At 32.3% G+C, this 23,375-nt stretch overlaps 1 protein-coding gene across 1 annotated transcript in view; it reads right to left on the bottom strand.

Annotated features, from left to right (window-relative positions):
- LOC138365922 (mucin-22-like) overlaps positions 1-22,999 on the bottom strand; it is a 52,546-nt gene extending 29,547 nt beyond the window's left edge. The window contains exons 1-8 of the mRNA XM_069326635.1: positions 22,792-22,999; positions 21,773-21,935; positions 20,037-20,155; positions 18,056-18,405; positions 12,661-12,790; positions 10,158-10,469; positions 9,044-9,442; positions 7,743-8,418 (exon numbers count right to left, since the gene is read on the bottom strand). Of these exons, the coding sequence (XP_069182736.1) occupies positions 7,743-8,418; positions 9,044-9,442; positions 10,158-10,469; positions 12,661-12,790; positions 18,056-18,405; positions 20,037-20,155; positions 21,773-21,935; positions 22,792-22,999 (2,357 nt within the window). The remainder of the gene's footprint in view (positions 1-7,742; positions 8,419-9,043; positions 9,443-10,157; positions 10,470-12,660; positions 12,791-18,055; positions 18,406-20,036; positions 20,156-21,772; positions 21,936-22,791) is intronic.
- Between the last annotated feature and the right edge of the window lie 376 nt (positions 23,000-23,375).

Below are 23,375 nucleotides of genomic sequence, written 5' to 3'. Positions count from 1 at the left end.
CTATAGGAACGTTGCAAAATACGTTGAGGAGCCCATACTGTGCATGAAGTGTTCACGTTGGGGACATATGGCATGGAAATGCCAGTTTGACCCCAGGTGTCGGTATTGTGGGAAAAATCACGACTCGCGAGAGTGTAGAGTCAAGATTGAAAGAAGTGAAAAAATCATCCCATTTTGTTGCAACTGTCGAGGCAGCCACAATGCTGGTTCCTCTCTATGCCCCATGAAGCCTCATCTGAAAGAGACTAGAACGGGTCCTACAAGCAGGATAGATGTATCCTCGCAGCAAGGAAAAATTGTGCAAGAGGAACATGGAGGAAACAGTTGGAAGCCAACGGCAGCCCCTATGATCAATGTGTGGGAAAAAGGGACGGAGAAAGTAAAGGAGAGCTTAGGGAAAGTACATCATGCAGTGGAAAAACTGAAACCTTGTGACGACAAGGTTCAGGACAATATGGTCACCTCTGAGGTTGGTAATCAAATTTTGGAGTATCTAAAAAAACTCGATAAGAGGATTGAGGCATTGGAAAAATTGGCTATGGAAGGTAGACGGGGTGAAGATGGTGGTGAAACAGGACGTGTAACTGAAAGTAAAACGAGACGTGAAATGGAAAGTGAAACGTGCGTAGAAGAAAGTAATGATGTGCATGAGGTAACGATGATAGAGGATAGTCAGGAGAATACACTTTCTAGCTCAACTCGGAAATCTGGCAAGACGTAAATAAAATAAGGGGTAAAAAGCACAATTTTGTTGCACATCCAGACCCGCAAGGAATTGCAAATGGGCTCGTAAATAAATGGGCGGAAGCTACCAAACTTAGTTCATTACCCGCTGTAACGAGAAAGTCATTAGATTCTTGGAAAGATCTAAGAAAGGATTTTATACTTACAGCAGGTAACAGTGGTGATGTCACTTGCACAGGTATTACCAGAGAAGAACTAATAACGGCGATTAAAGTTGGGAAATCTACCGCACCTGGGGAGGATGGAGTAACTTATGAAATACTTAATGAACTTGCCACTATGACGAAAAGCCCACTTTTAGACCTCTTTAATATTAGTTATAAAGAGGGCAGTATTCCCAGTAAATGGAAAAAAGCTATGATCATCCCTATCCCTAAAGCCAATGGAGAGTATAGACCTGTGTCTTTAACCTCGTGTTTTTGTAAAATGATGGAGAGGATCATTTTAAATAGACTTTTATATATAATAGGTGATCAGCTGTCTAGTAATTTGTTCGGGTTCCTCAAAGGAAAAAGTACCTCTGATTGTATTATTAAATGTCTAGCTAATGAAAATGATTATTATAGAATTTTCATTGATTTACAAGGAGCTTTTGATAAAGCCAACAAAGAGGTTCTTTTATATGAATTAGCTAGTCTTGGAGTTAAAGGGAAATTATTGCGCTGGATAGGGGATTATCTTTACGAAAGGAAGGCTCAGGTGTGGTATCAAGGTTGTATGTCAGGTGTGAGGTCTTTTGAACTCGGCACACCTCAGGGAGGAGTGTTGAGTCCCACCCTGTTTAATGTACTAATGAATAAGATAGCATCTGAGAGATACTCAAATGGGGTAACTCCGATCATATATGTCGATGATATTTTGTTTCAGGGCAAAGATATTTCAAAGGTTCAAACAGTGTTGGACAATTTCGGAAACCTGGGTCACCATATGGGATTGGTGGTTAATGAAAACAAAACTAAGTTTGAATGTAGAAGTCGGAGCCCCATTGTTTTGAAAATAAACGATAAAAATATAGAGAGAGGTAATATATATAAATATTTAGGCATATATGTTGGATATACCCATGAGAGTTTGGAAGCTGAGATGAACAGACTGTTGGGTCAATGTCGAAAGAGATTACAACGTCTGAAGGCTTTGGCATGCTGTGGAAAGGGAGTGGGAGTCCCTGTGCTACGAATGTTATACTTGAGTACTGTAAGATCTCTTATTGATTATGCTGCACCTGTCATATCTTGTTTTGGTAAAGGTAGGATGGGCAAGTTGGAGAAGGTACAAAATGAAGCAATGAGAATTATCTTAGGATGCCCAAGAAATGCTATGATTGAGATAATGAGGATGGAGTTGAATCTGCAGAGTATTGGGGATAGAATTTCAGAGATAAATGTAGCCTCTGCCATTAGATTAATGAGAGGTGGGGGAGCTAATGAATTAATCCTCTCGGTTCAAAAGGTGGGAAGTAGTGAACAGTGTATGATGAAGAAGAGAGTATATATGAATAAATTATGTTATAAAGTATGATGTTATTACAGAGTGTGTTGCTGTGCCCAAGAGAAAATTTACACCACCATGGGAGGATTGTAATGTAGATGTAGTAATTACTCCCTTGCATAAGAAAAAAAGTATGTATGAAATAGGAGAGCTGAGGGCAACATATGATTGTATAATTAGACAACTGCCTACGGAAAACACTCTACATGTATATTGTGATGGGTCAGTAGCTAGGGATGGGAAGGCAGGATGTGGAGTCTTGATCAGGGAGTACACTGACATTGGCACTGTAGATACTGTTATTGGACGCCGCTTAACTGACAATGGCTCTTCAACGCAGGCTGAACTCCAAGGTGTATTAGCAGGATTACAGGAAGTAGTCAAATGTGGTAAAAATGCTTGCTTCTTTATTGATAGCAGAGGAGCGTTAGAGTCTTTAAATAGCAGACGCCCAGTATATCAGAATATTGTGATAGAGTGTAGAGAGAATGTTAAGAGACTAGAAAAAACTGGGTATAAAGTAAGATTCATGTGGATCCCTTCACATGTGGGAATACTGTTGAATGAGGTAGTTGATGACATAGCGAAGAGAGCCACTGAAAAAACTCTTGTTGATGTTGTATGTCAGTTAACCTTGAAACAAATAAAAACAAGACTCAAGGTGATTCAGGAGGGTGAAGAAATGATAAAGAGAATGGCAATGGTGGACAGTAGTAACACACTTAAGGATTATTCAATAATAAATACAAATTCGTCCTTCACTTATGGTAAAGGAAAGTCTACTTGGAAGGATTCAATTTACATGAGATTACGATTAGGATATAAATATATCTGGCAATACGGTGTTGATGTCAGTGAAAAAGATAAGGAGTGTAAATTATGTAGTATGCCGCACGCCCACACCTTAGAACATTATGTATTAGAGTGTCACCTTATTGAAAAATATAGAAATAAGGAAATAAATAGTGTACCACATTCCTGTGTACCACAGGAATGATGGCACTCTTTATTCATGCTAACTGTCATGATAAACTCAATTCGCCCTGGTTTGTATCAATGAACCAGACTGTTAACTTTCTCACACTCCCAATTAACATTACGGAGGCCACTGAGTTATATTCACCAGAACGTGGAATTGTAGCCCAAATAATGGAAGAGTGCCATCTGGTAGAGAAACCATATAGTGGGTTTATTGCCCTACATTGTCTGTCAGTTCTTTTGCGTAGTTTCCCCAAGGCCCTTAAAAATATTTCATTGGCAGATGCTCATCTTTTTTTTGAAAACGTATACCAGGTATCATGGCTACCAATAAACAGCAATCGTTTGGCAAATATTCCACAATCCCATTTACCAGTGAATGAACCAACTATTAGTATCATAGAGGGAATTTGTGAACAAAATTGTGAAATAAATGATAGAAATCTTGCCAAATTAACTCAAAATTAAATTAAACAGGTACTAAAAAAAAAAAAGTATATATACTCTCTATTTATGTGTGTGTGTGTGAAATGAAAATATACTGAAAACCATATAATGTTTTCTTCACCTGGAAATAATAAATCGTCCCCTAAACAACAAATTGAAACAGAATCTCCAAAAAATGGAGAAAACAATAATAACAAACATAACAAATTAGAAAACCTTTTCAATGATATTAAAAAACAAATAAAAACCGAAGATTTAATTTTTTTTAATTTGGATGATTCGACTTTATTAAATTTAGAAAGTGTATGTAAAATTATTAAAAAATAATTTTTTTTTATAAATTATATAAAAATAAATAGTATAAAATAAATGTCCAGTTCAACTAGGAGTTAATTAACCGTTTTTAATTTCCAAAATCGTAATGGAAAAGAAAAATATTTCCAAAAAAGAATTTCAAAAACATATTCAACTGGTAATTTTAATAAAAAGTTTTTCCCACTGTTAACAGTAAAACAAGAAATACCACTAAGATTGTTAATTCATTACTATATTTCACTTAATATATTTACAGGAGAGGGATTTGGATCAGTAAAAAAAGGGGGAATGAATTATGGATTAATTAGGAGATTCAAAAGAGCCAAAGTAAGAGAAGATAGAAGCAGTCCAACAGAAGATGATGAAATTCATAGAAATGTCATACAAGATAATATTGAAGATGAAGTAGACGAGATCAGTGGTCCTGGTCCATCTAATGGAAATAAATCTTCTTATGGTCTACTCCAGAAGGGTGGAATAAATGCCCCCTCTCATAGAATTCCCAATTCTTCTTCTTGTCCAAGGGGTATTCAAAACAATGGTACTTATATTTTCCCTCAATCGGAATCCAATAAAAATAACTTTATAGTTAGAAAAATATATCAAATCGCTGGATTGGGCTCTCCAGGATTCAAACTGAAATTTAATACTCGTTTCTTTGACATGAAAACTTTAAAACAATATTTGTCTAAAGACATTGAACAAATACCTAAAAATGAAGGTTTTTCGTTAGAATACAAATACATAATATTATATATTAGAATGTTAACAAATTTATGGACAATTTTAATGGTAAAACAAGACCGGAAGGATCAAAAGTTAATTTATAAATATCTTATTAATGAAATTGGTAAGTTAAGAAAACATATTCAATTTAACAATAAAAAGTATATAGATAATAATAGTTTATATATGGTAATCTTTATTGAAAAAAGATAATAAACTTTACGTATTATTTCCTCAAAGTTGAAGAGAATTAGTGACCCTTGCTCTTGGACCAGTGCCAGGGGCAGATGGGTGAGGGATGGATGACTGATGATGGGTAAAGAGTGATAATTGTATGTATGACCTGGGTATGGTTTTCCGGTATTCCATGATAATTTAAGTTTTTTTTATTCCAAAAATGAATATATATTGTAACCTTACATAATATATATATATATATATATATATATATATATATATATATATATATATATATATATATATATATATATATATATATATATATATATGTCGTACCTAGTAGCCAGAACGCACTTTTTGGCCTACTATGCAAGGCCCGATTTGCCTAATAAGCCAAGTTTTCCTGAATTAATATATTTTCTCTAATTTTTTTCTTATGAAATGATAAAGCTACACCTTTCATTATGTATGAGGTCAATTTTTTTTATTGGAGTTAAAATTAACGTAGATATATGACCGAACCTAACCAACCCTACCTAACCTAACCTAACCTATCTTTATAGGTTAGGTTAGGTTAGATAGCAGAAAAAGTTAGGTTAGGTTAGGTTAGGTAGTCGAAAAACCATTATTTCATGAAAACTTGGCTTATTAGGCAAATCAGGCCTTGCATAGTAGGCTGAAAAGTGCGTTCTGGCTACTAGGTACGACATATATATATATATATATATATATATATATATATATATATATATATATATATATATATATATATATATATATATATATATATATATATGCGAACAAGCCTGAATGGTCCCCAGGACAATATGCAACTGAGAACTCACACCCCAGAAGTGACTCGAACCCATACTCCCAGATGCCACGCAACTGGTATGTACAAGACGCCTTAATCCACTTGACCATCACGACCGGACATAATGAGGTGATAGCCGAGGCTATTTGAACCACCCCACCGCCGGCACTCGGATAGTAATCTTGGGCATAGCATTTTACCAAATCACCTCATTCTTTGGGGCACACGTGAGGAACACAAATGCGAACAAGCCTGAATGGTCCCCAGGACAATATGCAACTGAAAACTCACACCCCAGAAGTGACTCGAACCCATACTCCCAGATGCCACGCAACTGGTATGTACAAGACGCCTTAATCCACTTGACCATCACGACCGGACATAATGAGGTGATAGCCGAGGCTATTTGAACCACCCCACCGCCGGCACTCGGATAGTAATCTTGGGCATAGCATTTTACCAAATCACCTCATTCTTTGGGGCACACGTGAGGAACACAAATGCGAACAAGCCTGAATGGTCCCCAGGACAATATGCAACTGAAAACTGAAAAACAATATTATTTCAAGACATGGCTACCAATACATTTAGGCTTGTTCGCATTTGTGTTCCTCACGTGTGCCCCAAAGAATGAGGTGATTTGGTAAAATGCTATGCCCAAGATTACTATCCGAGTGCCGGCGGTGGGGTGGTTCAAATAGCCTCGGCTATCACCTCATTATGTCCGGTCGTGATGGTCAAGTGGATTAAGGCGTCTTGTACATACCAGTTGCGTGGCATCTGGGAGTATGGGTTCGAGTCACTTCTGGGGTGTGAGTTTTCAGTTATATATATATATATATATATATATATATATATATATATATATATATATATATATATATATATATATATATATATATATATATATATATATATATATATATATATATATATATATATATATATATATATTAGGTAAACGGTTTATTCAAAACAATATTATTTCAAGACATGGCTACCAATACAGATCAGATAACAATTAAAATTTTAGATTTATCACCTGACATGATACAATTTAAAATAGAAAACATAAATTTAGCTCTAGTAAATGGATTGCGGCGGATTTTTATAGCTGAGACTCCTACTATAGCCATTGATTGGGTTCAAATTAAAAAAAATACTACTATATTAAGTGATGAGTTCATTATTCATCATCTAGGTCTAATTCCAATACCTTCAGATGAATTCATTAATAAATTAAAGATTCCATGGAAATGTCAATGTATTAACTTTTGTACGAAATGTGCAGTAGAATTTCTTTTGGATGTTAAATGTTGTGAAGACAAACAATACCTCATAACAACATCTGATATAATGCCATCTTTTCATAAAGAAATCCCAATTCCTTTGGTTAAACTTAATAATGGACAAGAATTATGCTTAAAAGCATATGCTATCAAGGGGATTAATCCGACAATTAATATAGATTTTGATTGCTGTAACAACACTTCTTATTTTCTGGAAGATTGTAATAAACGGAAACAATTTTATTTCAATATTGAAAGTTCAGGTGCATTAAAGCCTGAAAATATTATGCTAATAGGCCTCGAAACTTTAAAAAACAAATTAACCTTCTTATTGGATAAATTTAAATGTTAATATTGTAAATAGAATACCAGACCGGTGTGTGTGTGTGTGTGTGTGCACAAAAAAAAAACTGGAATAATAAATGATCAAATATTTATTTTGCTTTTAATCATTCAATAAATGCATTAAGACAGAAATTATTGAGCAAGAAATTGATTAGAAAAACATTGTTTTTATTAAATCATATTTCGTTTTAACCTGATTAGAGTGGTTTAATTCTATATCTTCATTTAATGTATAAGACGAGAAGTTATTATAAATCCAAATGAAAAGTACTACTAAACTTATCAAAGAAATAGGAATTATAATAATAATAATAAGAACAGTCGAATTGATATTGATTGTTTCTTGTGTGTCATTTGGTGTTGTTGAGTCAGTGGTTTCTTCTTTAGGAGTTTCTTCTGTTGTTTCTAAAGTTGACTGGCTTTCTTCGGTCGTTAATGGGGTAGTTGCCTTAATAATTATTGTTTCTTCTGTTGAGACAACTGTAGATGTTTTCGTCATTGTATCATTTTCCCATGGTGGTGGTGTTGTGGCCGTGGCCGGTCTTTCTGATGATGTTGTTGCCTGGCTTTCTTCTGTTGTCGCTAAATTTACAGGGGTAAAAATAGTAGAAACTGATGATGATGATGAAATTGACGGGCTTTCTTGAGGGGTAGATGCTCTCTCCTCATCAGTATCATTGGTTGTTGTTGTTGTTGTTGATGTTAAGGGAGGAGTAGTTTCTGTCTCCTCATCTGCCTTTTTAGTTGTGATAGTATCATGAGGAGGAGGAACAGAAGGAGGAGGAGTAGTTTCTATCTCCTCATAGTTATAATAATTTTCTGATGATGTTGTTGCCTGGCTTTCTTCAGAATCAATATCATTGGTTGTTGTTGTTGTTGTTGCTGAAGGAGGAGTAGTTTCTGTCTCCTCATAGTTATAATAATTTTCTAATGATGTTGTTACCTGGCTTTCTTCAGAATCAGTATCATTGGTTGTTGTTGTTGTTGTTGACGGAGGAGTAGTTTCTGCCTGCCTTTCTTCAGAATCAATATCATTGGTGGTTGTTGTTGTTGTTGTTGTTGTCGAGGGAGGAGTAGTTTCTGTCTCCTCATCTGTATAATAATTTTCTGATGATGTTGTTGCCTGGCTTTCTTGAGGGGTAGATGTTGTCTCCTCATCAGTATCATTGGTTGTTGTTGTTGTTGTTGTTGTTGTCTCCTCATCAGTATCATTGGTTGTTGTTGTTGTTGTTGCTGAGGGAGGAGTAGTTTCTGTCTCCTCATAGTTATAATAATTTTCTGATGATGTTGTTGCCTGGCTTTCTTCAGAATCAATATCATTTGTTGTTGTTGTTGTTGTTGTCGAGGGAGGAGTAGTTTCTATCTCCTCATCTGTATAATAATTTTCTGATGATGTTGTTGCCTGGCTTTCTTGAGGGGTAGATGCTGTCTCCTCATCAGTATCATTGGTTGTTGTTGTTGTTGTTGTCGAGGGAGGAGTAGTTTCTGTCTCCTCAACTGTATAATAATTTTCTGATGATGTTGTTGTCTGGCTTTCTTGAGGGGTAGATGCTGTCTCCTCATCAGTATCATTGGTTGTTGTTGTTGTTGTTGTTGTTGTGGGCACGCCGCGCCGCTCGAGAACACGCCCACGCAGCCTAGCGTCTACCGAAGGGACAGATACGCCGGTCCGAGCTCGGTTCAGGACAGCTGGCCCGACAGAGCGGACATCCCTGACCTTCACCTCGCCCAGTCTCCTCACAGTTATAATAATTTTCTGATGATGTTGTTGCCTGGCTTTCTTCAGAATCAGTATCATTGGTTGTTGTTGTTGTTAAGGGCGGAGTAGTTTCTATCTCCTCATCTGAAGTTGACGGGCTTTCTTGAGGGGTGGATGCTGTCTCCTCATCAGTATCATTTTCTGCTGATATTACTACCAGTCTTGGTTTGGCTGTTGTTGTTGTTGTTGCTGCTGTTGATGATGAAGAATGTGAGTTGCTAATAAGAGGTTTAGTTATCTTTTTCTTTTTAGTTGTTGTTGTGTTGTAAGCTGCTCTCTCATTTTCTGAAGTTATCATTAGTGAGACAAATGTAGATGTTTCCATCACTGTATCATTTTCCCATGATGTTAGAGGGGCTGTTGATTTTTCTCATTTTCATCCGTTACAATTAAGTGGGAAGATGTAATTGGTGTAGTTGTGTTTTTCTTTTGGGACCACATACAACTTTTGGTAAATCCAACTATTAATATGAGTTCATTCATTTTCATTTAGTGTCAGGAAAAGGTTGATATGTGAATCGATCAAGATTCACAGAAGAAATGAAATAAATTTGCTGTGATTTACTATATTTATATGGCCCACTAGGAAAATCGAGCACAAGACATTGCCAAGGTAGCAGGCGCAAACCCCATTAACAGCACTAGCCTGTGTGAGAGAGAGACACACACACACACGTCTGCTCTCTCCGGAAGGTAGCGTGCCACTGTAAAGAAAAGGAGCCGGAGGATCTTTTTTTATCTTCTCTCTCCATGGTGTGGGTGCCGAAAGCACTCAACTATCTTTTAATACAAAATTTTGTTTGCTCCCAGTATGAGATTTACCTACAAATTTCAGAAGAATTTCGCAAAATTTTTAGGCAAATTTCCTTACAAATGGTGATTTACTAAAATAAAAAAACAATAGAATTTAGTTTTGTTAAAAAAAAAATATAGCATATTGGAATAATACAAAAATCTATTAATTTCTTTTAATAATTTTTAGTTTTACATTATCATTTTTAATGTATAATTTCTTATTAGAACATATTAAGGAAATTTAATGCTGCTTCCTCTTGATTTTCATAATTAATACAATTCTCCTCTTCATTTAATTCTCCGACTAAAGGAGCTACTATTTTACTATTTTCCACATCCAAATTACACTTCTCTGCCGCTTTAAAAACGTCCTCATTAACGTTTTTCTCAATTTTTATTCGTTTGAATGGTGGTTCTTCTGCTGTGACACTTCCATTACATACAGGTTCTTCTGCCTGAACTTCATCTATTACTTTAGAAATAATATCTTTATATTTGGGCATTAGTTTCTTCCTAATGCTACTATTAGTTAAAAGAATTTGTTTAATTGCATCAGAGGCTTGATTTCGGATATTGTTAGCTGGGACATCTGAATAAAAAACAGAATCTAAATTACGTAGATACACAATTATTTTGTTGTTAAAAACTCCAATTTCAGATAAACCAAATGAAATTAAAGCATTAACAGGACACGGGGATTCTCTAATTTCAACAAAGGTTTCACTTGAGTAAGGGATTCGGTTACGACCAATCCCATATATTTTAGAATTTTTGATGTAAACATTTCCTAGCGGCGAACTCATGTAAACTTCATCTTCTTTAGGGTTGGCCACAAAAGGACAAAATTGAACACCTAAATTTATACGTTGACACAAACACTCGTTCTGAAATTGTGGCTGTTTTTGTATAAGTATTTCATTACATTTTAAAGAACATTGTTTATCTTTATGACCATCTATATACATTGACGCACTCCAGATTTTACCCTGGGAAGGTTTATCAATTTTTAATGCCTCAGCTATTGGTTGGATTAGATTTTCTTCAAATATTTTCTGAATATCTTCACCGAATTCAATATTTCCAATCTTATTAGGTACTAAGGCAAATTTTGTTCCTCCCGAAACAATAAAACATTTAAACCTCCAACAACTTAACGGTTAAGCTAGTTAAATAATCATTGTTAATTCTATAATATTTCATGTTGTTTTGGTTATTTGCCTTGATTTTTTCTTCAAATACAGAACTACCGATTTTTTCATATTGTTCTTTAAATTTAGTTAATTTCTCTAAAATATTGTTTTTATTCAACTCTCTTAAATTTTCGATGGTTATCAATTTTTTGTGAATATTGGGTGGCTCATTGGGAAGTATATAATAATTCGAACTTGAAGCTTTGTTCAGCATTTCTGCAATAATTTCCATAACCTCTTCATCTTCGTTGATGAAGTTGAGGGTGCTATAATACTTTTCTTCAATTTGAAGTTGAGGGGAGAGTAGTTTCATCTCATCTCAGGGGGGTGAGATTGATTAATTCCATCTGTAGTCGTTGGTTGGTGATATATTGAGGTTGCATTTTTTGCCTGAATTATTGTTTGTTGTTGCTGTAGTTGTGTTGTTGCTGCTGGTGGATAGGTAGGAGAAGGTAAATATTGACCATAATATCCTGAGGTATTCATTGTATGAAAGAGTCCAAATGATATAATGAGTTATGGGCTTTTGATATCCTAATTATATACTGACTGACTTTAAAAAAATAAAATATATATATATATATATATATATATATATATATATTTATATATATACATATGTATATATATATATATATATATATATATATATATATATATATATATATATATATATATATATATATATATATATATATATATATATATATATATATATATATATATATATATATGACACTGTCAGACCACGGAGGCAAAATGAAACAGGAATTTCCTTAAGTACTTTCGTATATTAATACATCTTCAGAAGGAGTGAAGATGTATTGATCACTCCTTCTGAAGATGATCACTCAGAAGGAGTGATCACTCCTTCTGAAGATGCATTAATATACGAAAGTACTTAAGGAAATTCCTGTTTCATTTTTCCTCCCTGATCTGACATTGTCACATTTTTAATCACGTGTTTATTTTCGTGATATACACACACACATATATATATATATATATATATATATATATATATATATATATATATATATATATATATATATATATATATATATATGTATATATATATATATATATATATATATATATATATATATATATATATATATATATATATATATATATATATATATATATATATATCATCATCATTATCTCTCTTATTTTGTTCATTTTCCATAATTATATCATACATATCACACTCCAAACTATAAACAAAAATAAAAAAAGGCTAACATCTCTTCGAAACAGTTAGAATTTAATGAGAATAAAATGTCTGTATTATTAATATTGCTACTATTCACCATTGAGATCGTTGGTACCAAATGTGTCAGTTTGCTTACATTACCAGAAAGAAAATGTGATATATTTTTTAAATTGCTAAATTTTCGACATTGAGAATCAGAATCTAGAGTCACCCACAATTTTCTTTTGGTCTTATCATAATGAAAAGTTGTACGTAAAATAAAATTACATTCAGAATTTTTTTTCTTATTCTTTTTGAATTTTCTAAACACTCATAATGAAATGAGGGCCATATTGAAGTTATTTCAATGCAAGGAATATTTAACAAAAGCTCACAGGCACTCAGATTACAAACTCTATAACCATGTGCAACATTTTTTTCATAGAGCTGATATCTTTCATTTTTTAGATAATCCAAGCTTAACTTTTCTATACTATATTGAGACGCATTTTCTGAATCAGCAATCTGGATAAGGGCATTAACAGTTTGGCCTATATCAGAAATTAATCCCATTAAACGATTAATTATTTGTATTTGGGGTCTATATGTAATAGCTGGACATAGACACACACTCTTGGGTAAAGTTAAAGCCCTTGGTACTAATGGTACCATTGTATAGTATGAAATATGAGTACCACCTTCTGCTGTTATTGTTCCTGGATGAAGTTGCTCAATTTTAGTTCCCAAGCAATAATGAATGCAACTAGTTGATTTATACATATGAAGAGGTCGAATTTTAATGGTACTCAAAAAGCGCTGGTGGTTGATCTCATCATCATTTTGATTTATTATTTGATTAAACCATTGTGTTACTTCATTTCTAATATTCTTAAAAATGTGAGCTGGGTCATTGTCCCGTAAAATCATAAGAACATGTTGCAATAAATTTGTTAAGTCATGATGATTACTAAGGTTGATACGTTTTTTTATAACCACTGATTTTACATTTATTGCAAACTTGTCTTTCTTGTATAGCCATATAATGTTTTTTTTTATTAGCACTAGAACACCAAATGCATTTTCGAAAGCTAGTTTGAGATAACATGTAGAAGGTATATCTTGTCTGAGATTAGTATTATAACAATTAGCCAATTCATCTCCAGTTCCTGCTGAACGAGATACCTTCAGAAATAATGAATCAGTGTCGCCATATAAAACTGTCGCTCCAATTCCATTTTCGTCTTTAGTATAAAAATGTTGAGCCCGATTAAGATGATACCGACCATAACCAGTAACCATGCATGGGACCAGTTCATCTGTGAGTAGTTTAATGGCCGCCATTGCCCCATAAATAGAATTTACCATAATCTTAAGAGCGTTAGCTTGAGTGGTCATTCCTAATTTTTTCATAATACCTCGTTCATTTACTAATTTTTCACATATCTGATGTAATGGTGATTGAGTGTATGGTTTTCCTTCTTGGACTTTAACACTCACATAAGCAAAATAAGGATCTTCATCCATAATAAGTATATGAAATAAATTTTCATCAACTTCTGGGAGTTGACAACGTGAAATTCGAGTCACGAACCCTCGATTTAAATTATAGTCAATAATTAAACTAGGATATAATGAACAAAAATCAAAAACAAATATTAAATGAGTATTAGAAGCTATATGTACTCCAATTTTCGGTTCAAGAACTTCAGCGCCTTTGTAAGTGTTTTTTCTACCTGTATCCAAATGATCCTTTTGTTCGATGGAATGTCTAGCGTATCGATTTTGTGGAAGAATACGACCTATTTCCCATTGAGATTGTGAATAACAGTTTACCTTATTAATGAGATGTTCGTCAATAGGAGCCGTATAAATTGAATTAAGTAAATTTATAAGGTAACGTCTCACAATAGCTGTAGAACTGGCACCAAGACAATGGTATGGGTCAAGGTCGCCCATACGAGATAAACCCATTGTAATTCTAATAGTATTAAGGTGCCCATTCAATTGAGTGACATTGGGGAGATTGGGGAGATCAATTGTGAATCCGGAATGTTACGCATAATTGATCGTAAAATAAATTTCCAGAGATTAAAGAATGGCGAATATGTAAGTTTAGGAGAGATCGAATCTCACCTAAAGACTCACCCTCTAATTGATAATGTATGTGTTTATGTTTATCCAAATTCTAATATAATCTTAGCTTTAATTGTGCCATCGCCTCCTATGATTATAAAGATGAGTACCCATTTAAATATTCATTCGTCAGATGTAAGGGTACTTTGTCGACATTCCTGTATAATTAAAACCATTTTAAACGAGATTAGGGCTTATGGTAGGAAATATGGAATTTGTCATCTACCTTCAGCAGTATATCTCTGTCAATTTCCGTGGACTCCAGAATCTGGTTTGGTTTCCTTAACTTACAAAATTAAGCGGCATGTCATTTTCAAATATTATGAGGAAAATTTGAAAGCCATGTATGTGGCCCTTTTAAAATAAAAAACATTAGAGGGAATTTTAATGATTGATTATCATCCTCCTCGTAATCTTAATACCAAGTGGAGGGTTGAATCCTTTTGAATATTATAATCACTTATAGTGTGTTGATCATCTAACTGTTTCCCGGAAAATATCAACCTCTGTTGATCTGGTGGTATACCTTCTTTATCTTGAATTTTGTTTTTTACACTTTGAATAGATTCATTAGACTCCACATCTACTGTTATTGATTTTCCAGATAAAGTTTTTACAAATATTTGCATTTTGGTAATTTGTTTATTTTTATATATATATATATTTTTTTAAATAATAATATATAATTTTATAATAATAAAAAATATGAATGTTGAACATAACTCTTATGATTATAAAGGATATCTCAATAAATTAGAAGAGTTAAAAATGTACCAATTAAAGTTAACTTATTACTTATTTGATCAAACTAGAATATTATGTTATAATATTACTATTGAACTGGAAAACATGATTGAATAAAAAAAAAAATACAAATTATAACTAGTAATATTTATGAACATAATCAATTTAGATTTCTTGTGTATCTAATTAAACATAATAGGATTCCTGTTCAACTTGCATCGAGTGATGAAGAAGTATTTTCACATATTCAAAATAAAAATAAACATGATAATGAAACTTCTATAATTATGACTGAAAAATCTTATCATCATCTTATAGTTATGAAACACATTATTTTAAAATTATTTAAATTTGAAAAAGATCTTTATTATTATATATATGTTTTGTATTCCAAATTAATATTTCTTATAAGTGGTATGGAAAATTATACGAAAATATTTAATTTTTGTATTTCAAATAATTAATGTTGTTATCCCATCTTCTACTTTTTAATATACTTTTCAATCCTTTTTTAGTAATTTTTTTTTTTGGGTATAAAATAAATAGTTTTAAGAGGGCTTCTGCTTTGGTTTTTTTTACTCACTCTATTATTTAAAATTTGATCTCTTTTGTTCTTTTTAGGTTGATATGACCTTGAACTCGAATTTGTTGGACTATTATTCCTACTACTACTACCACTACTAGTACTACTGCTACTACTACTACTACTATTTTGACGTATTTTTTTTCATATATATATTTCCACGATTTTTATTGCTTGTTATACTACTTTTTTTGCTTCTACTTTTATTTATATTTATATTTTTACTACTTTTACTTCTACTTCCACTAGTACTTCTACTTTTACTTTTACTTTTACTTCTAATTCTACTCCTACTTCTACTTTTATTTTTACTACTTTTACTTCTACTACTTTTACTTTTACTACTTTTACTTCTACTTTTACTCCTTCTATTTCTACTTTTTTTGTTCAGAATTTTATTGTTTTTCGTCAACATTATTTCTCTATTTTTTGTATAGAAATATTTATAATTAGTTAAAATATTCTTTAATATATCTGAAGGATTATCTTTGATTAATTTATAGGGAAAAGATCTTATTAGGTTATGATTATTTTTATATTTATTAGGTAAGTAAGCTACCATTGCTGTTATTTTATTAGATACAATATCTGTTTTTTTATGTAAAGATATCACAAGCTCATAATGTAAATGAGTAAGATCTTTAGTTTCTATAATATGTATATTATTTGTATTTTTATGGTAAGGTTCAATGACTCTGTTAATTAATTTACTGATATGCATAGGACTGTAAAAAGGTGTGTATATGTCAAGTATTCCAGATTCAATTATTGGTTGGTCCTCATTATAAAAACAATTATTTATAAGATGATGTATAATACTGTTCTTTATTATATTAATGTCTTGTGTTTTTTGCATGAGAAGAGTATGCCATAAATTTGTAAGAAGAGAAAAGTAAATTAATTTCGAATCCAAACGTTGTAGTAATTTGTAAGATTGAGGCGCCTTTTGTTTTAATATTTTAATAAACATTTCTGGATCATATTTAATTGTATGATAACTAATTAAATTTGAGGCTGGTTTAGTAGTTAAACCAGCGATGTAATATATTTGTTGGATGAAAATTTCAGAATTGTGCTCACTCCAAAATTGAACTTGATGATTACTAATACTAACCTCATCTATATTTTTTGTTATTGAGTACATTATATAAATTAATCGATTGAGAGCTAACCTACAAGATGATTCCGATAAACCTGGATATAAATCATCAATATAAGTATTATTTTGGTTGAATATCAAAGTTAACAAATTATTTTCTGAAGAATTATTATTAATTTGGTATATATATTTCAGTGATGTAGTCATTATGCTTATTATTTTTTATTACAATAAAAAAAAGCACCCCACAATCAAAATAATATGTAAACTAATTTTCCAATATCTACTACCTCTACTTATATCCCAACAATTATAGGTGGATGTGATGAAATTGATTAAATGAAAACGGGATTTACATAATAGATATTTTGCATGTATATGGATTAAAGTTTAACTGGTTTAAATTGTTATAAAAAACTTGTTCTCCCTTAACTTCATTACTTTCATTTTGAGACTCCTTCCAATGATTTGGTGGTATATATGCCAGATAATATTGAATTTCATACATATGAGTATCAGTTTTTATAATATCATTAAATTTTTGTAATAGGGAAAAATGAAGTTCTATCGCTTCTTCCTTAGACATTTTACTAACATTACAATTTAAGTGTTTCATATTTCTTACTTCATCTAAATATTTGGGAAAATTTTCTGGTGTATATATATTGGAGATTTTTTAACACAAAAACCTACTTTATAAATATTTTTACATGTTGCTTTCATTATTTTACTTAATTTTCCAATTTCATCAATAAGATTATTTCTAAGAGCATTTTGCCACTCATTATCTTTTTGTACAGTTAAAAATGTCCATAAATTAGTTAGTAATTTTATATAAATGAATATATTTTTATTTTCACTGTTTCTAGAAGCTGATTTATTAATTTTTTCAATATATTGTGCACAATAATTTGAAAGAATACCATTATCTGAAACATGAGCTGGATTTATCTTCCATTTAAGATTTCTACCGATTCCTCCCAGGCCAACAGTTATATATTTTTCGGATAATGAGCAAATCTCCACAAAACGACGTGGGAAAAAGATAGGAGCCATCAGCTTGATAACATGAACCACGGGATCTGGGTTCATAATTGGTATTTATAATACTATTCATTGATAATGTAATATACTGGTGAATTAACAATCTTAATGGTAAAGTTTTACAATTTACAAATGTGAAGAATTTCTTGTTAAATGTAATGTGATTTATATTTTCAGATACTATTACCTTATATTTACACTCTTTTACCACATCATTCATCGTCATAGAATATTTAAATGGAAATAATATACGTTTGTTATATCCAATATCCGAAGATGATCTCCTTCTGGTGTCTGGGCCTGGTGAGGTTCCCTGTGTTCGTTGACGGGTGTTGGTTCGGTTTGACTTTGATTTTTGGGGAGTTGAAGTTGTAAAATCTTCCAGTGAATCATCATCATCCTGCGTCGTGCTGGTTCGATTTAGCTTTGATTTTTTTGTCTTTGGAGTAGAAGTTGAAGTTGAGGGGTAATTCATTTCTTCCAGTTCCAGTGAAGTATCCGAATCATCTTCCTCCATCTCTTCTGTATCACTTAAAACTGGATTTTGATTTGACATAATTGTATCTATTTTTTTATAATATACTGAAATTTTATTTGATAATGTACTTGGTTCCAGCCAAAAAAAAAAAAAAAAAAATCGCCTATGTTATACATGATACATTTTTGGGAGGAAGAAAGGGAATGGGGTGGGGTACTTCAAATAGTATTTTGGGGTTACCAGGGGTAGGGGAAGAGGTTCAATAATCTCATCTCATCCTGACATTTAACATAGGTACATGACTGCCTTCCTTCATTTTGTTCTATTATTTGTTGTGCTTCAATATGATTCTTTAATTTAGTATCACCTACCTTGTTTATATTTTTATAAGTGTCAGGTATGAAATTATTAATATTCCACAGAAATATTAATATAATTAGATTTTTTGTATTATACCCTTTATAGAAATTTGAATTTGATTCAAGTTTATTAAAAAATAATATGATAATTTACCATCATTAAAAAGAGAGGAGGATAATTGATATTTTTGAAGGAATGAAAGAAGAGAACGAACTGTAGTAGTATATAATGGTCTATTGGGATTATATGAAAATGGTGGTTCCTTCTCCAGTTTCTCCTTTTTTTTCCTCCACCTCTTCTACCATATCCATATCTTCAGACCCCTCTACCTTAATGTTCAATTTAATATTTTTAAATATAATGTTCCTAGTCTCAATTTTAAATTCCACTTCATTGTTACCTTCTTGAAGTTCAAGTTTAATTACCACAAATGGCGGTAATGAATCTTCTTCCATTGGGAAATCATATTTTGAAAATCCCTGTATAAATAAATCTTGACTGGCTGCATGGGTACATGATATCCAGAGTCTATTCATGTAAATTGGTTTGGATTCATTTTGTGATCTTACTCGTATTGATTCTATATGATTATTTAACTGGACATCTCGTATTTCACTCAAATCAGTAACGTCAACACTATCTGAAATATTCCATGGAAATATTAAAACAATTGGGTTTTTGGAATAATATCCTTTATCATATACACAATTTTGCAATATTTTATTTATGTGAAAAGATTCACTATTATGCCAATATTTGTAAGCATTATTATAATTAATAAGATAGGTATTAAAAGGTTTTACTATGGTATTTTCAATTTCTAATTTATTCCTAAGATTATATGATAATGGTAATGTAGGAACAATGAAAAAACCTGATTTTGTTCTTATATCTTCCTCAATAAAAGGGAAGAATAGTGATTCTAAAATTGATTTCCTGATGTTGTATTGTTTCCCTGTTTGAGTCATAGAAAATTATACCAGTTCCTGAGGCACAGAATTTTCTATTTGACTAATTGAAGAAGATTGTAATAGGCCTTGAGGAATTTCTTTGCCTCCTCCTTCACTTCCTCTACCACCTGCATCTATTCCTTTGCCTCCTCCTCCTCCTTCACTTCCTCTATCAACTGCATCTGTTCCTTCACCTCCTCCTCCTCCTTCACCTGCATCTGTTCCTCCTCCTCCTCCTTCACTTCCTCTTCCATCTGCATCTGTTCCTTTGCCGCCACCTCCTCCTCCTCCTTCACTTCCTCTTCCATCTGCATCTGTTCCTTTGCCGCCACCTCCTCCTCCTCCTTCACTTCCTCTACCACTTGTATCTGTTCCTTCACCTCCTCCTCCTTCACTTCCTCTACCACCTGCATCTGTTCCTTCACCTCCTCCTCCTCCTTCACTGCCACTTACACTTCCACCTGCTGCATCTATTCCTTCGTCTCTTCCTCTTTCTCCTCTTTTACATAAAAATAATTATTATAACTGTTATAAAGAATAATATTATTATTAAAAATACAGTCATTGCATATTGTTTTTTATTTAGGATAAATCATAAAAAAAAAAAAAAATTCAAAATACTCCACCTCATATCTAAATTAAAGAAATAAAATTGTTCCGCGCAGCTGAGTTGACAGCACAATGGATTGAAATCCCGGGCGCCCGCGAGAAACATTAGGCAGAGTTTCTTTCACCCTGATTCCTAGTAGTAATTAGGTACCTAGGAGTTAGTCATCTGTCACTGGCGGCTTGGTCTAGCTAGGATCGGTCTTTTCAATTATAAACTGTTTTTTGATAATAAAAGGAACGTAAAATTTCCAGCCATTTTATGTTTACCAACATTTATATTATATACGTTTTCAATAATCTTAGATTATTACATTCAAGCTCTAATCCCTTCTTTTCAAACCAACTCATCAACTATTCAGTCCGCCAATAATATCTTAATTTCATCCTTTTTATATACACTTCAAACAGTCGTCAATATGGTGGTTTATGTAGATGATGAAGATGGTGATGATGACAGAGATAATAATTGTATCCAACTAAAAAGTCCCAAGGAACTTCATAATATTTTCTTATTCGAGGCCCAGTCTATTATTACCAGTAACATTAAGAATAATAATAAATATAAAATTAAGCCTTCATTCTTTGCTTTAGAAACCTATATAACAAATGATATCAGTCGCTTAAAAAATTTACAACAACTTTTTCAGACAAACTTTCGCATTAATGGAGTTTCAAATTTGGTAGATCTCCTGAATAAACTAGAAGCTGATGGGGCAGTACCTCTTGTTGAAGGCGAATTATCTTTCATTTCAACAGCCACATCTAAATTTCCACCCGGTTCATTGCATTATACGACAGCTACCACAAAAACATATCCTTTGCCTCAGCGTATGGGTACAAAATTTTGGAGCCCATTTTATTGGCGAATATTCCACACACTGGCCAAATATAGCCAGAAAGATGATCGGTTTAGAAAAGATTCCAACATAGCATATGTTATAAATAGCTATCCTAGCCTGTTGCCCATTATTGTTCCATGTCCACAATGTCGACAACATTATTACATTAATATTCGTCCCAGTAAGCTGTCTGATAATTTATGCCAGTTGGAAAATTCAACTCCCAACGATATATATTCTCATATTCATAACAGTGTTACAGAGAATTTAATTCCCCTAAAATAATTGATACAATAGATCTTAGGTCAGCATTCATTAGGAGTATTTTGTCTAAACAAGATGTGGTTGATGTCTCTGTTCTAACATACATTACATTAGTGTTAGCTTTTGTATAAAAAGATACAAAGGAAGAGGATTCTGAAGAGTCTTTTTTGCTGCTACTGTTGTCAGTAACCACAATAAATATATATGTTTTTTGAAGACTGGGCCGGTTAATTTCATTTTCAAATTGTTCGACTAGCCGCCTGATATTTAGAGGTGAACTATTATAATGAGGGACATTTAGTAACTCTTTGTCTTCATTGTATCCATTTGCATTACCATGCGTCACATAAATAACAAGAAAGGAATTGGTATATATTGGTAGTTTGGGTGGAAGTATCTCTAACATCTCTAATAAATCATCATAAGTGCCATTATTCTCATTACTTTTTGATGGTAAATAGAGAAGCTGATAATTAAGACTTTTTAAAATAGTTTCAATATTCTTCATTATTGCCAGCTTTCTATGTTTAAATATACTATCAACAACAACACCAGCATAACAACCATCTGGAGGAGGTTGATATAGTGATGTAATCTGTCCAATGTCTATTTTGTTCTTCAACATGTTGAACTAAATTATGGTGAATGAAATGGTAAGCTATATATATATATACATTAGGAAAAAAAAATAAGTTATATTTTTTTTTATTATATTATGGTGGTTATAGTTATAATTTTAAAATTCATATAGTTTATACAATTTTTTTAATATTCTATTTTAAGTTTCTAAGGGAATTATGATGGTGATCAAAATGGAACAATGATATGAGATATATAGTGCTTTAAATTCTTCTTCTTCTTCTTCTTTTTCTTCTTTTCCATCATCATCTGTTCTATTACCACATTTTTTTTTTTTGGGGGGGGGGGTGGATAAAGTTGGAGTTGGTGGTGGTTGTTGTGGTGGTGGTGGTGGTGGTGGTGGCAGTAATTTAAGTACCTAAGGAAATGATGGTGATGGTGAAGATGGAGGGGTGTTAAAAACAACTTTTTCTGATGAACATAATGGATCTTGGATAAGGTCAGCGTCTGTTTTTGCTGTGGATGTTGATGGAGATATAAATAGTGCTTGCGATGATTCTTCTTCTACTGATAACTCTGAAGCCGAAATTTCTTTTCCTTTTCCTTCATCCGGTTCCATTACCACAACTTCGGGAATGGGTATATTTGGAATTGATACTTGTAGTGATGGCAATGTTTTTTTATAAAACTTAATCAAAATACTTTCGCATTTGTCCATTTTTTTTATCTTCATGCCCTGCAATGATGTGGTATTTACTTTCTTCTCTTTGACTTTCTTTAAATACATGAAAAGTTTCATCCACTTTTTGGATAATTTCTTCCCTGGTTTTCAGTTTCCTATTACCTGAATTGTATGTAATTAAATATTTTTTGTCTTCCTGTTCTTCATTAATAATCATTAAATTACGATATAGAGCCTTAGGAGATTGTGATTTCCTTTTGCATGATTGTTTCTTGTTAGTTAATTCAACCACTTCAGGTTGATTAGCAATTGCTGCTATGTCCATAACTGATGCTGAAGCTTTAGTTTGAGTGGGATTCTTCCTAACCATTGTAAGGTTTGGGAGTCAGAGAATAAATAATATCAGAAGGAAGGGTACTGTACTTTATATAGGAACGCGATGAAATATTTTTTCATAAATACTAACACTCTTTCACTATAATGACCTCTTACAAATGGTTAATGCCTATTAGGGGATATAAAAATACATCATTAAATATCGAAAAAGCTTTCATGGGTAAAAAAGTTTCCCAATTGGGACAAAAACAACAATCATATTGTACAATAAAACCCTTAACAATTTCATTAGAAACTTATGATGACATTGTATTAAATATTTGTAACATTAAATCCAAATCTACTAATTTTGAAAGCAACATAAAAGGAAAACAAAATATTGGAAATGAAAATATATCGTGTAAGTGTAT

The sequence above is a fragment of the Procambarus clarkii genome, chromosome 18, assembly GCF_040958095.1.
Source record: "Procambarus clarkii isolate CNS0578487 chromosome 18, FALCON_Pclarkii_2.0, whole genome shotgun sequence".
Taxonomy (NCBI): Eukaryota; Metazoa; Arthropoda; class Malacostraca; order Decapoda; family Cambaridae; genus Procambarus; species Procambarus clarkii.
This window is presented reverse-complemented; position numbering and strand designations above follow the sequence as displayed.